A 12,024-nucleotide genomic window follows, 5' to 3' on the forward strand; every position below is an offset into this window, starting at 1 on the left:
TCTGTGAAATAGATAGCATCTTCAGTTTGTAGATGAGAGAATGAAACCCTGAGATTTGAATAGCTTGGCCAGATCCACTCAGCAGTGGAGTGGTGGGAATGAGGCTAGACCGAGGCATTGCGGCTTCAGGGACAATGCCCCTAACCACCAGGCTTTGTGTACGTAAGAGTCAGAAGAAGATGTGAGACATGCACAGTGCAGAGGTCAGGACACTAGGAGTGGGGGTCACCAGGGGCAGATCACGGTAAAAACAAAACAAAAAGCCTCATGAATGTGAATAAAACTACTAAGTTGAGCAGTGGCCAAATCACAATGACTTGGGGAACCCTGAAATTAAAGTAGCCAGAGTGTTAGGGGCCCACAACAGATGGGACAGAAACAATCGCTCCCTCTGAGTTTTAAATCAGAAGACCCAACCTGGCTCCCCGGGCAATCACAGTGCAGCAGTACCCAAAACTTCCAGAAGTGAATCCAACACATTCAATATAACAGTTACCATGCTGCATAATAACTATTCCAAACAGTAAGCATTCTACATAAATAGAGTAATTAGTATAGCATGCTTCCCAAACTGCGTCCTGTGGAATAATAGTCCCTGGAGATGTTAATAAATGTTTAGATAAAAAAGTGCTTTGGAGTCAAGACACACTTAGGAAAGCTGGCATCATTAGAGAGCCACACCCCCTGTTTACACCTTTTTTCTTTCTGTTAGGAGGCAGCGTGGCATACTGCTGACATTGTAGGCACCAGAATCAGCCCGCACTTGAATCCTACGACTGACAAGCTGGGTAATCGGGCAGGATACTGAACTTCTCTAAAAAAGAGTTAGCTGGCCTTTATAGGGAGATAATATAGACTCACTTCAAAACACAGTTCCTAGGATTAAATGGAATGCATTTCATTTAAAACAGGTAGGATAGCCGGCGCCGTGGCTCAATAGGCTAATCCTCCACCTTGCGGCGCCGGCACACCGGGTTCTAGTCCCGGTTGGGGCGCCGGATTCTGTCCCGGTTGCCCCTCTTCCAGGCCAGCTCTCTGCTATGGCCAGGGAGTGCAGTGGAGGATGGCCCAGGTGCTTGGGCCCTGCACCCCATGGGAGACCAGGAAAAGCACCTGGATCCTGGCTCCTGCCATCGGATCAGTGCGGTGCGCCGGCTGCAGCGGCGGCCATTGGAGGGTGAACCAACGGCAAAGGAAGACCTTTCTCTCTCTGTCTCTCTCTCTCACTGTCCACTCTGCCTGTCAAAAATAAAATAAAAAAAAAAAAAAAAGATCTTCCTTAAAAAAAAAAAAATAAAACAGGTAGGACAGAGCCTTGTTTTGTATGAGACCTCCATAAAGATGACTTCTTATATTATTATTATTTAAATGTTTATTTTTATCTTCTTGAAAGGGAGAGCTACAGAGGGAGAAAGAGAGATCGTCTATTCACTGATTCACTCCCCAAATGCCCACAACAGCCAAGGCTGGGCCTGGACACTACAGCTGGGTCTTCTACATGTGTGCAGGGGCACAAGCACTTGAGACATCATCTGCTGCTTCCCAGGAGGCACTAGCAGGAAGCTGGATTGGAAGAGGAATAGCTGGGACTGGAACCTGCACTCTTGATATGGGATGTGGGCATCCCAAGCAGCCGCTTAACCCGCTGTGCCATAGTCTGCCCTAAGATGAGTTATTATTAAACCATACTATTATTAACAAGTCTCCCTGCCATCCCATAGAGTTTAGTCCTTGTCACACACACACAACACACATGTGCTCATACTCACATTTCTTAGAAGTCCAAAGTCTTGGCTTCTGTTAGTTGAAGTTCTTTGTGCCCCAGTAGCTATTTCAGGGAAGGAGAGCAAACCAAGGAAGAGTTCATGCCTCCCCCCAGCTTACAGTCACCTTTGTACACACTGGTTGGACACTGGCTGATGCCAGAGCACCCAGATTAGCAAGCGCAGGCTGTACTGTAGCCCTCACTTCCTCCCTCAGTTGGATACCTTTGTGCAGTGAATACCCTGCACAACCGTACATGGCAGTTACCTCCTTTAGAGCCTGCAAGGGGTAGAAAGCTAATGACTGTTGGAGAGAAAGAAGGTACTAGCTATCGTCTGTTAGCAGCCCATGAGATGAACTTCACAAAAGCCCTAAGCAGACAGGCCAGTCCTCCTCATCTGGTCCCTCCTCTCCCTACATGTGCCCCACCCCCCATTCATGAACCCAGAGGCTGACATCAGAATACCCTTGATATGAGGGGGTACCCCAGGCCTTGCCTGGGTCTCCGGAATGCTGGGTTGAGGTCTGGAGAGGACAGAGCTGTGGAAAGCAGAAGCCGGAGGGAAGATTTTCCAGGTTTCTCCCAACACCTGGTGCACGCTAATTAATTTGCTCTAAACCAGAGCAGGCCAGGGCCAAAGCAAATCTGACTTCCTGACCATGGTATGGAGCAGTGAAGGGAAAAAGCCGGGAGAGGAGCTAACCCTGGCAGCATCTAAGCCCCACTGTGTCATCAAAATGCCTGGCTTCCAATAAAGACCCTGGGCAGTCCTTCAGGTAGACCCTTCCTGTATGACACAGTCTGGGAAGGCGAGCATCCACTTCCTGGGAGGCGTGGGGGTGGAGCGGAGGGCCTGCACACACCGCGGCCCTGCAGAGGGTCTGCTGCCTGGGTGCACGCCTCTGCAGCCTAGAGGCCAGATCTGGGCTGCTCCGCCGTGCTCTCTCCTCTACAGAGTGAGGGCCTTGGACACGGGGCATTGTTTAAGGCTCCTTGAAGCTCTAACAGGCTTTGGCTCCCATCTCTGGGGCTTCCATTGGCCCCTCTAGGCCTACCTGGACAGGTAGACCAACTTAGGGGACAGGGCTCCCTCCCGGGCAGCGGAAGGCCTGTGTGCCCTGCCCCCTCACCGTTTTGCTCAGGGTCTGCCGCCCCTGCTCTGGGGCCCCAGCTGGGAGTTAAGGTCCTGCAGCCTTCAGACTGGGACAAAGGCCGGGCGGGAGGGGGAGGGGAGGCCTGGGGCTGTGGATGCCGTCATAGAGTGGCACTTGGACGGAATCGGGGGTTGGGTCCTCTGAGGCTGCTGTCTCCTCGCCCTCCTTGCCCTAAGGCTGGGCTCTCTGCGCCTTTCCCAGCTCCGCCTTGGGCCTGCACTCTCCATCCCCTTCTGCAGTTTTCTCTTTGGGATTGGGGTCTCCCGCCCCTCCCTACTCTCCTCTGGAGCCCGGCCTCTTTATTCCTTCTCAGGCTCGGCCCCTCCGGCCCTGGGCGAGGGGTCTGTATTCCTCCCTTCTCCCTTCAGACCACAGCTCCCTCCCCCACCCCCTCCAGATCTCCGCTCCCCACCCCCTCCCTCAGCCCCGAGGCATTGTGGGAGGAAACAAGATGTGGGGCGAGAGCGGCGCGGGGAGAAGCCCGCAGTGCGGGGCCGGGCGGGCGCAGCCAATGGGGAGAGCAGACGGCGGCGCGCGCAGCGGGGGGGCGGGGGCGGGGCGCTATTTCAGCGGGGGCCGCGCGTCGGCCGCGCTCAGCGGCAGAGCGGAGCGGAGCGGCGAGGCGCCGACGCGGAGCAGGCAGGCGGGCGGGCCGACGGCGCGAGGGGGAGCGCGGGCGGCCGGGGAAGCTCGAGGGGCGGACGGCGGCGGCGAGCGCGCGGCCCGGGCTGCGGGAGCGGAAGACCGCGGCGGCGGCGGCGGCTGCGGCTGGAAAAGCCCAGGGGACACCGCCCCTGTCCGCGCTCTGCTTCAGGCCATCGCTGCTCCCCAGGGGCCCGGACGGACCTCGGTGAAGGTGAGCAGTGGGTGGGGACGCCCGGGGGCCGCCGGGGCTGCGTCGGTCGCGTGCGGCCCCGCGCGCCCCGGGCTTCGCCCTGGCGCTCCTGTCGCCTTCTTGCCCCACGCCGGGCCTGGCGCCCGACGCCTGGACCCTCAGTGTCGGTGGCCCCCGGCGCCCCTCGCGGCGCGGCTGGAGGCCCCGGGCGGCCGAGTTGCCGCTTGGAGGCTTTCGGTGCGGGGCCGGGGCAGAGGGGTGGAGAGGGCTCGGGCGTGACGCGGCGGCTCCTGCGGCGAGGACGCCCAGTCATTCCGGCGCGGCTCCAGGCCGGGCGGGGGAGGGCGGCCGGGCCGCGCGGCGAGGGCGCCAGGTGGGGGCAGGATGCTTTCTCAGGTGCTGCCCTTCGGGTCCGCGGCTGTCGGAGGGTGGGATGTGACCCCCACGGGGATCCGAGGGGAGGGCATGGCGGCATTTGTGCGTGTGTTGAGGGCGGTCCCTGGCATTCCCAGGTTTAGCCTTTTCTTTTTCTTTGGTCGCAAAAACCCGGGCGTCGAGGACGGGAGCTATCCCGCAGTGCCCCTGTCGCTGGGGAAAGGAGCCCCTGGCTCGTGACTGGGCGGCTGGCCCCGGGCCCTCTGGCCGTCGTTCTTTCTGGAGGCCCAGGTCCCTTGCTTTTTCCCCGGGAGGGAGGGGCTGGGCTGGGCATCTCCCTATCCTGTTCTCGCTGGCACCTTGGACAGGGGTGATCGGGGCTGGGCCTCACCTCTCAGAAGCCTGGGGGCCAGGGGTGAAGAATCGTGGCATTGTAGTCACAAGACCAACATTATGTAACCGCGGGCTCTTTCCTGCGGGGTAAGGTGGCTTTTCATCGCCGTGACAAACTTGTTCCTTTGGACTTTAAGGCTGAGGCACTGGAGCTGGGGAGCTTGCTGGCAAAATGGTGCCAGTGCTTGGCTGGCTGTGACCAGGCCCCACCCCCACCCTGGGCTTGTAAACAGTGCCCCCTTCCGAGAGGTAACCTGCAGTAGGCCGCCAGGTGACACAGAGCCTTGTCATTTCACAGCATGCTGCTTGTGTTGCTCTGTACCTTTGTTCAAAACCCTTGGAGGCTGGCACATGTATCTCGTTCTAGGCACTGGTTTTACAATGAAGGTGGTTATTTGCCCAAGGTCACGCGCAGGCTGGCCTACAGTAACGTTCCCTGACCTTTGCTCAGCACCAGCGTGCTCACACACCCCCTGAGGGCGTGGGGCAGGGGGTGCGCGTCTGCACACGCCCTGTCCGCCCATGCAGCCCGCAGGCTAATGTGGACTCAGATCAGGTGGCCTGGAACAACAAGGGATCTCCCTGGAACCTCTGTGTTTGGCCACTGGGCTGGCCACTTCAGGAGACGGGAGGGGGATTGTGACTGCTCCACGTGATGGGCCTGTGGCCAGGAACATCTCTGCAGCTCACCCCTGCTCCTCCACAGTGTTTCCTGGGCCATGGTGGCAGTGCAGAGCCTGGCCGCCCTCTTGGGGATCCTCTCATCCCATATGATGGGAACTGCTGGTTGCTAAAGGATGAATGCCCTGGGCCAGACAGCAGGGGTGTGAAACAGGACTGCTACAGTGCCTGGGCGCTTTTTAAAAAGCCCTCTATGTTCCCCCCGTTCCTATGTCTATTTAGGGGAAAGGCTTCAGCATTCCTGAGGAAAATAAAGTGTTCCTCCCCACCATAGTATCTTTCACTTCACCTAGTAGGTTGGTACTGTTCCAGGGAGATGACAGTGTTGGAGCTGGGTTTAAAATCTGGAGCTTTCAGAAGTTACATTGAGCTTCAAAGAACGAATGCTGTGGGGAGAGTGGGGAGGCAGAGGGAAGGACGGGACTGAGACGTGATGGCGTGCGTGACTGGCCAAGTGCGATGCCACCACCCTGCAGCACCCCGTCCCGCGTTGCTACCCTAACTAGTATCTCTGCTCCCCTAACTAGTACCTCAGTGGTCTGGACTGGGTGCTTCTCCTTTTTGCGTGGAACAGAACTTGGTACATGAACTTGGTACATTCTTCTTGGGAGGGCCAGGTAGTCTCCTGCAGCTACTCTACTCTGCCATTGTAGCGTGTTCCCATAAAACTTTGTTTTATAAAAGCAGGTAGTGGGCTGATTCCTGCCTATGGACAGCTTCTTGTACATATCTCTTAACTAGTGAATCCTTTCAGCAGCCGTCCTCATTGCTGAAATGCAAGAAAGCTAACACAGAGAAGCCGAGAGACTTGCCCAAAGCCACCAGTGTTCAGAGTAACGATGGTCATTAAATTAAGGGCTTATTCTGTTCAGATGTTCACCGCCTGGTTTTTTCTCAGGACAACCTGGTATTCCCCATTTTACAGAGGATCATGTGAAAGGACAAAGATTGAGTAATTGGCCCAAGGACACAGCTAGTACGAGATGCCATCTTGGCTCCCTGTGCTCTTTAGAATGTCAGAAATAGATAAATTTTAGAATTGGGAAAACCTGATTGTATATATGATAGAAACTGATGGCTTATTTCATCTTACTCCCTTTTATCCCCTATTTCCCAGAGTAGGGACCAAATCTGCTAAAAGCTTAGGTGCTCCCCACCCTGATGCCTTATGTCCATTTTCTGTTCCCTCGCTGTGTGTATGTCCATCTCCTGCTGAGGCCCACAGCCAGCACCTGATCCTCATCGCCCAGAGCATGGAGTTGTCAGCCTCACCTCTCTGCTTCTTCTGCAGTGTCACGATGTCAGACCGAAAGGCAGTGATCAAGAACGCAGACATGTCCGAGGACATGCAACAGGATGCTGTTGACTGCGCCACGCAGGCCATGGAGAAGTACAACATAGAGAAGGACATTGCTGCCTATATCAAGAAGGTGCGTGCACCCGGAGAGCTGTGGCTAACGGCCAGGGCTGGGGATTGGCAGCTGACCGTGCTCCAGTGAGGACTAGAGCTAGGGACATCAGAAAGCAAGCAGAACCCTAGTAACGTTGAAAGCAAATTAGGGAGCGATTTTGAATTGCTGAAGTGTTCACTTTAGGTGTTCTTAATAGGAACTCTGCTATGGGAGGTGAGGGGTTGTTGATGTTTACAGAAAATGTTTTGACTATAAAGCATCGGTGAAGGATAAGACTGCAGAGAAGGTTAAGAATTGAATATTACTGGCCCAAATCAGAACTATTAACAATGAAGATCAAGGATATGGGATGAGTGGGATAAAAATCACATAAACAGTTTCAGGGAACTTAGCATTTAAAATGGGGTAGCCTTATAATCCTCCTCATGCAGGGATTTCCTGTTATCCACAGACTCGGGTACTGTATCATCCCCTCTCCCTACATTCTGGAGAAAAGCATGGGCTAGGGGGGAAATATATATATATATATACACACACAAATAGATGAGTATATTCAGGTTCTGGCCCTGAAAAATTCCCAAGTGGATGTGAGAAAGCAGCTAAGCCAGAAGAGAGAGGATTGCTGGGGCCTCCTGACTCCCACTCAAGACCCGTGTGCATTGGAAGCAGAATCTCAACCTTTAATATTCTCAGCTCCAGGATCCCTTAGAAGTGTGTGTGTGTGTGTGTGTGTGTGAGAGAGAGAGAGAGAGAGAGAGAGAGAGAGAGAGAATATCTGTGGAAGTGGTATTAGGGTCCCGTTGTGGTTCCCTACCCAGATGGAATGAGAAGCAGCTCTGGAGTCGTGATAGACTGTGTGTGTGTGTGTGTGTGTGTGTGTGTGTGTGTGTGTGTAGCCAAGGAATGCAGAGCCAGCTGGAGGTGCTGCCTCCTTGCTGAGTGAAGGCCTAGCTGTCTGAGTAGAGAATTCAGAATCATGGACTCTGAGAGCCAGAAGAATCCTTAGATTATCTGGTCCAGCTTTCTTGTTTTGATGATACAGAAGATGAGACCCGAGGAGGTGACTGGGTTCTACATTACCAGGCTCAGGCCAGAATTGAAGCTTAATTTGGTTCCTACTGTTCTTCGCACCTCTTGGAGTTACTCTCTGTAGCATGGGAGCATCTGGGGGCCCAGAGAGCCCCAAGGCTGGCAGCATTGTGGGCCTACAGTTGGCTGCTGTCCTTTCATGGTCATGGCAGGCTGTCTCTACTGCTGGGCCTGCAGGATGAGCCACAGACTGGCAGGGAGCTGCCAGAGAGGCTCACACAGGTTTCCTGGGAGTGTCAGTGCTGGATGTGTGCCCCTGAGAGAAGTGAGGGAGTGGCCTTGGTCTCGCGGCTGGGTTCTTTTCCTGGTACGTGCAGCCCCTACTGCTACTGGTACTCCTGACACTTAGTCCTCAGTGTGGACAGTGTCGTGGTGTTTAGCGTTTGGAAATGCTGGGTTAGTCATGTGGGTCCCTGTCTGTATCATGGTAACTGGGCTGGTGGTGCTGTGGGGTGGGGTAGCGAGAGGGAGGAGAGCTGATGAGGGTGTAGAGCGAGAGACTCTGCAGAGAGGAATAAGGAGCCTCTGTGGTGTCCATTATTGATGAGGGGAAGAGTGGCCTCGCCAGGCCTAGAACCTGAGCTTCTGAAGGCCGCGGGCCTGCGGTGGGGTGACAGGGGAACTCGGCCGTGCTGGGCTTGAGGGAGGCTCCCACTGATTTCTCATCCTCGGTTACCCTACTCACCTTTCTTCTCTCCTTTTATTTTTTTAGGAATTTGACAAGAAATATAATCCTACCTGGCATTGTATCGTGGGCCGAAATTTTGGCAGCTACGTCACACATGAGACAAAGCACTTCATCTATTTTTACTTGGGTCAAGTTGCAATCCTCCTCTTCAAGTCCGGCTAGGTGGCTGTGGTGAAGGTGTCGGTGGCGGCGGCAGCGATGGCAAGCAGGCGGCGTTGCTGGGACTGTTTTTGCACTGGGGCCAGCATCAGGATGTCCTCTCCAATGGCTGTGCTACTGCATGGACTGTATACTCGATTTCATGTGTATGTCGCAGTAAACAAAACCAAACTTCTTTCTGTTTAGTTGCCTGGGGAAGAAGGCTGCTTTATGTTCATTTTTCAAGACTTTAAAAAAATTTTTTTTTGGTTGTGTTGCACTAGGAAATCTCTCCCTGCCTCCCTTTTCTCTCTCTCCCTACACAAAACAAAAAGCCCTTAACAAAGCCCGAAAGACTAGGAGGACTGAGGAAAGGAACTAGGTCTCTGGAGGTGGAACTAAAACTGTGCACTGCCTCTTCCTGGTGGCGGCGGCTGCTTTGGAGGCCGGGGAGTCTGCAGGGGGACAGTGCTAGGACTGGCGAGGAGAGGGACTAGAGGGGGGTGGGGGAGTGCTCTAGTACCAGGGAGAATATTCCACTGAACTGTGATTCTACAGCTTGGGGCAGAGGGTGGGGGAGGGTGGGGGTTGGACTCTTTAAGGGGCCCCGAGATGTGTTTGTGGCGTGTGGGAGTGGGGAGCAGACTTGTCTTGCTGTCTTTGTCAGAATTTCTAAGTAAGGGCTGTGTGTCTTTGTGGATTGTCTGTAATTCTTCCTGCCAGAGATCATGCTAGGAACTTGCTGGGGGTCTGATTAGCTTGGTTTTGTTTTTCTTTGCATTCTTTCTTCTCGCCTTCTGTCTGCTCCCTGCTTAGCCCTCGGTTTTTTCATTCCTCTGGAGTTCTCCTGGAGCAGCCCTTGTTGTTAGTTGGCTGCCTGGGGAATTTCTGGTGACTGTAGTTCTTAGTTAGCTCTTAGCAGTCAAACCAAATCAGTGATTCCCTTGATTCTCCTTTGTGTATATGTGTTTGTGTGTGTGATTGTATACGTGTGCACATGTGTGCGTGGGTTTGGGGTAGAGGGGAGGGGGGGGCCAGACAGTGTGGAATCTCAAAGGCATATGGGAAGGTGAGGGGCACAGTTAGTTCTGATAGGCCTTTATGTTTAGAACCTCTGGGGGTGAATAAGTGTCACTCCCTCAGTCATCCAGCCTAGACACTTAGCCCCGAGAGCGTCTGCTTCCTGGGAGGCTTCTGGGGACCACCCAGAGGAAGGTGGCCATGCTGCCATCTGCCCTGGAGCTGGTCTCAGTGGAGAGGGAAAATGACTTAGTGGGTGGCTGCAGCCTCTGGGGACGTGGGGATGGAGGATGGAATTGATACACATAAGGGCTTAGGGGGGCTTCGGGGAACTCTGGAGGAGGTCAGTCTTGCCGTGGTGAAGCCAGACAGTAGGACAGGGCCATGCATGGGAGGAGACTCCAAGCAGGATGCAGCAGAAATCCTGGCTGTTGATGACATAGGAATGGGGTGGGGTTGGGGGTAGTTATTGCTGATTGAGCTGCTGATTCTCATGAAAGATATTCAAAACTCATGTGTCAGGTTGACATTGGGGGGTGGGGGATCCAGCTCATTTTTTTTTTTCCAAGTTCATTCTTGGGGCTGGAGGGAAAGGAGGAGAACAGCCCCTCCCCTAACTTAGTTTATGCTGAGCTTTCCTTTTGATGCTGGCAGGGGAGGGTAGGACCTGGGCTGGCGACTCAGTGCTGGTATGAAACCCTTCAGTGGGCACAGATCGAGTGCTTGATTTTAGGTTTTATTTTTTTATGAATGTCCAAATCTGTGTTTGGAAGTGTCTGGTTTGTGTTCATCTCCCTCATTTCTGGAGCAGGGCTGAGACCCTGCCACATCTCCTCTGCTCTGCATCCACGCCTCTTTTGGACATTAAAGGTCGATTGATGCACCTCTGAGCTGTTTGGGTTTCTTTGGGCAATGGTGTCACACAGTGGGTGGGGCTGGAAGATGTCTAGGGGGGAGAAGAGTTGGGACCAAAGATAAAACCAGGCAAGAAGGCCGGCGCCGCGGCTCAGTAGGCTAATCCTCCACCTTGCGGCGTCGGCACACCGGGTTCTAGTCGCGGTCGGGGCACCGGATTCTATCCCGGTTGCCCCTCTTCCAGGCCAGCTCTCTGCTGTGGCCAGGGAGTGCAGTGGAGGATGGCCCAAGTGCTTGGGCCCTGCACCCCATGGGAGACCAGGAGAAGCACCTGGCTCCTGCCTTCCGATTGGCGTGGTACACCGGCTGCAGCGCGCCGGCCATTGGAGGGTAAACCAACGGCAAAAGGAAGACCTTTTGTCTCTCACTGTCCACTCTGTCAAAAGGAAAAAAACAAAAAAACAGGCAAGAGCAGTCGATTGCCTGAATCAGGTCTTATTCTAGGCCCCTGGCTTATGCCCCTTAAGAGGAGGAGAGCTAAGTGGCAGCACCCACCCACAGTGATGCCTGGGTTCTGCTTTGGAGAGGGTCAGCGAGGGGAGACATGTTTTCAGATTGGTACAGGAGATGGTTGCCTTCCCAGCAGCCATCCTGGACCTGCCTTGGCTTCTTGGAACCTTGGCCAAAGAGAGCTCTTCTGTTCCCCTTTCTAGGCTTCCCTGAGTCTGGAAGCTGTTAGCTAAGCCCTGCTCTAACTTCTCAGAAATGGAAAAGCAGGATCTTCAGAAAGTTAGGATCAGAGTGATTCTCTGACTCCTGCCCCAACACACTGGAGAAGTCAGCAGTGCCAGTCCACCCCAACCCTAAGCTGTCGGTGTTAGGTTTTCATCTCTCTGCTCCAGTTTATTTGCTTAAGGACACTGGGACCAGCATTGTATAGCAGGTGGTAATGCTGGCATCTATGTCAGTGCTGGTTTGAGTTCAAGTTATTCAGCTTCTGATCCAGCTCCCTGCTAATATGACTGGGAAGGCAGCAGAGGACAGCCCCGAGTATGGGGGCCCCTGCCACCCACGTGGGAGACCCAGATAGTTCAGCCTAGCCAGTTCCTGTGTTGCAGCCATTTGAGGGGAGAACCAGCCCATAGGAGATCTGTGTCCACCTTTTTGTCACTCTGCCTTTCAAATAAGTAAAATAAAGGTTAAAAAAATTTAGCAAGTTTGCCAGCGCCGCGGCTTAATAGGATAATCCTCCGCCTAGTGGCGCCGGCACACCAGGTTCTAGTCCCGGTCGGGGCGCCGGATTCTGTCCTGGTTGCCCCTCTTCCAGGCCAGCTCTCTGCTGTGGCCCGGGAGTGCAGTGGAGGGTGGCCCAAGTGCTTGGGCCCTGCACCCCATGGGAGACCAGGAGAAGCACCTGGCTCCTGCCTTCGGATCAGCGCGGAGCGCCGGCCGTAGCGCGGCGGCCATTAGGGGGTGAACCAATGGCAAAGGAAGACCTTTCTCTCTGTCTCTCTCTCTCTCTCACTGTCCACTCTGCCTGTAAAATAAAATAAATAAATAAATAAATAAATAAATAAATAAATAAAAGCAAGTTTTTATGTTCTTGGGCCTAACCATAA

General features: G+C 54.2%; 1 protein-coding gene across 2 annotated transcripts; it reads left to right on the plus strand.

Moving 5' to 3' along the window:
• The first annotated feature begins 17 nt into the window (after positions 1–17).
• Positions 18–10,433, plus strand: DYNLL2 (dynein light chain LC8-type 2). Of its 2 annotated transcripts, XM_070060931.1 has the most exons (4): positions 18–911; positions 1,303–2,541; positions 6,495–6,633; positions 8,417–10,433. In XM_070060931.1, exons 3-4 carry the CDS (start codon positions 6,502–6,504, stop codon positions 8,552–8,554), a joined length of 270 nt encoding a protein of 89 aa, XP_069917032.1. In that variant the 5' UTR covers positions 18–911; positions 1,303–2,541; positions 6,495–6,501; the 3' UTR covers positions 8,555–10,433. The 2 variants fall into 2 exon arrangements, with proteins under 2 accessions (XP_069917032.1, XP_008269469.1); XM_008271247.3 differs by lacking the exons at positions 18–911; positions 1,303–2,541 and adding an exon at positions 3,629–3,775.
• The last annotated feature ends 1,591 nt before the right edge of the window (positions 10,434–12,024 follow it).

Source organism: Oryctolagus cuniculus, chromosome 17 (assembly GCF_964237555.1).
Source record: "Oryctolagus cuniculus chromosome 17, mOryCun1.1, whole genome shotgun sequence".
NCBI classification, from domain to species: domain Eukaryota; kingdom Metazoa; phylum Chordata; class Mammalia; order Lagomorpha; family Leporidae; genus Oryctolagus; species Oryctolagus cuniculus.

Excerpts from the sequence above, each read along its gene's own strand:
- DYNLL2 (XM_070060931.1), top strand. The coding sequence starts at position 6,502 with ATGTCAGACCGAAAGGCAGTGATCAAGAACGCAGACATGTCCGAGGAC. Across the intron at positions 6,634-8,416 it reads TTGCTGCCTATATCAAGAAG|GAATTTGACAAGAAATATAA; the intron begins GTGCGTGCACCC and ends TTATTTTTTTAG.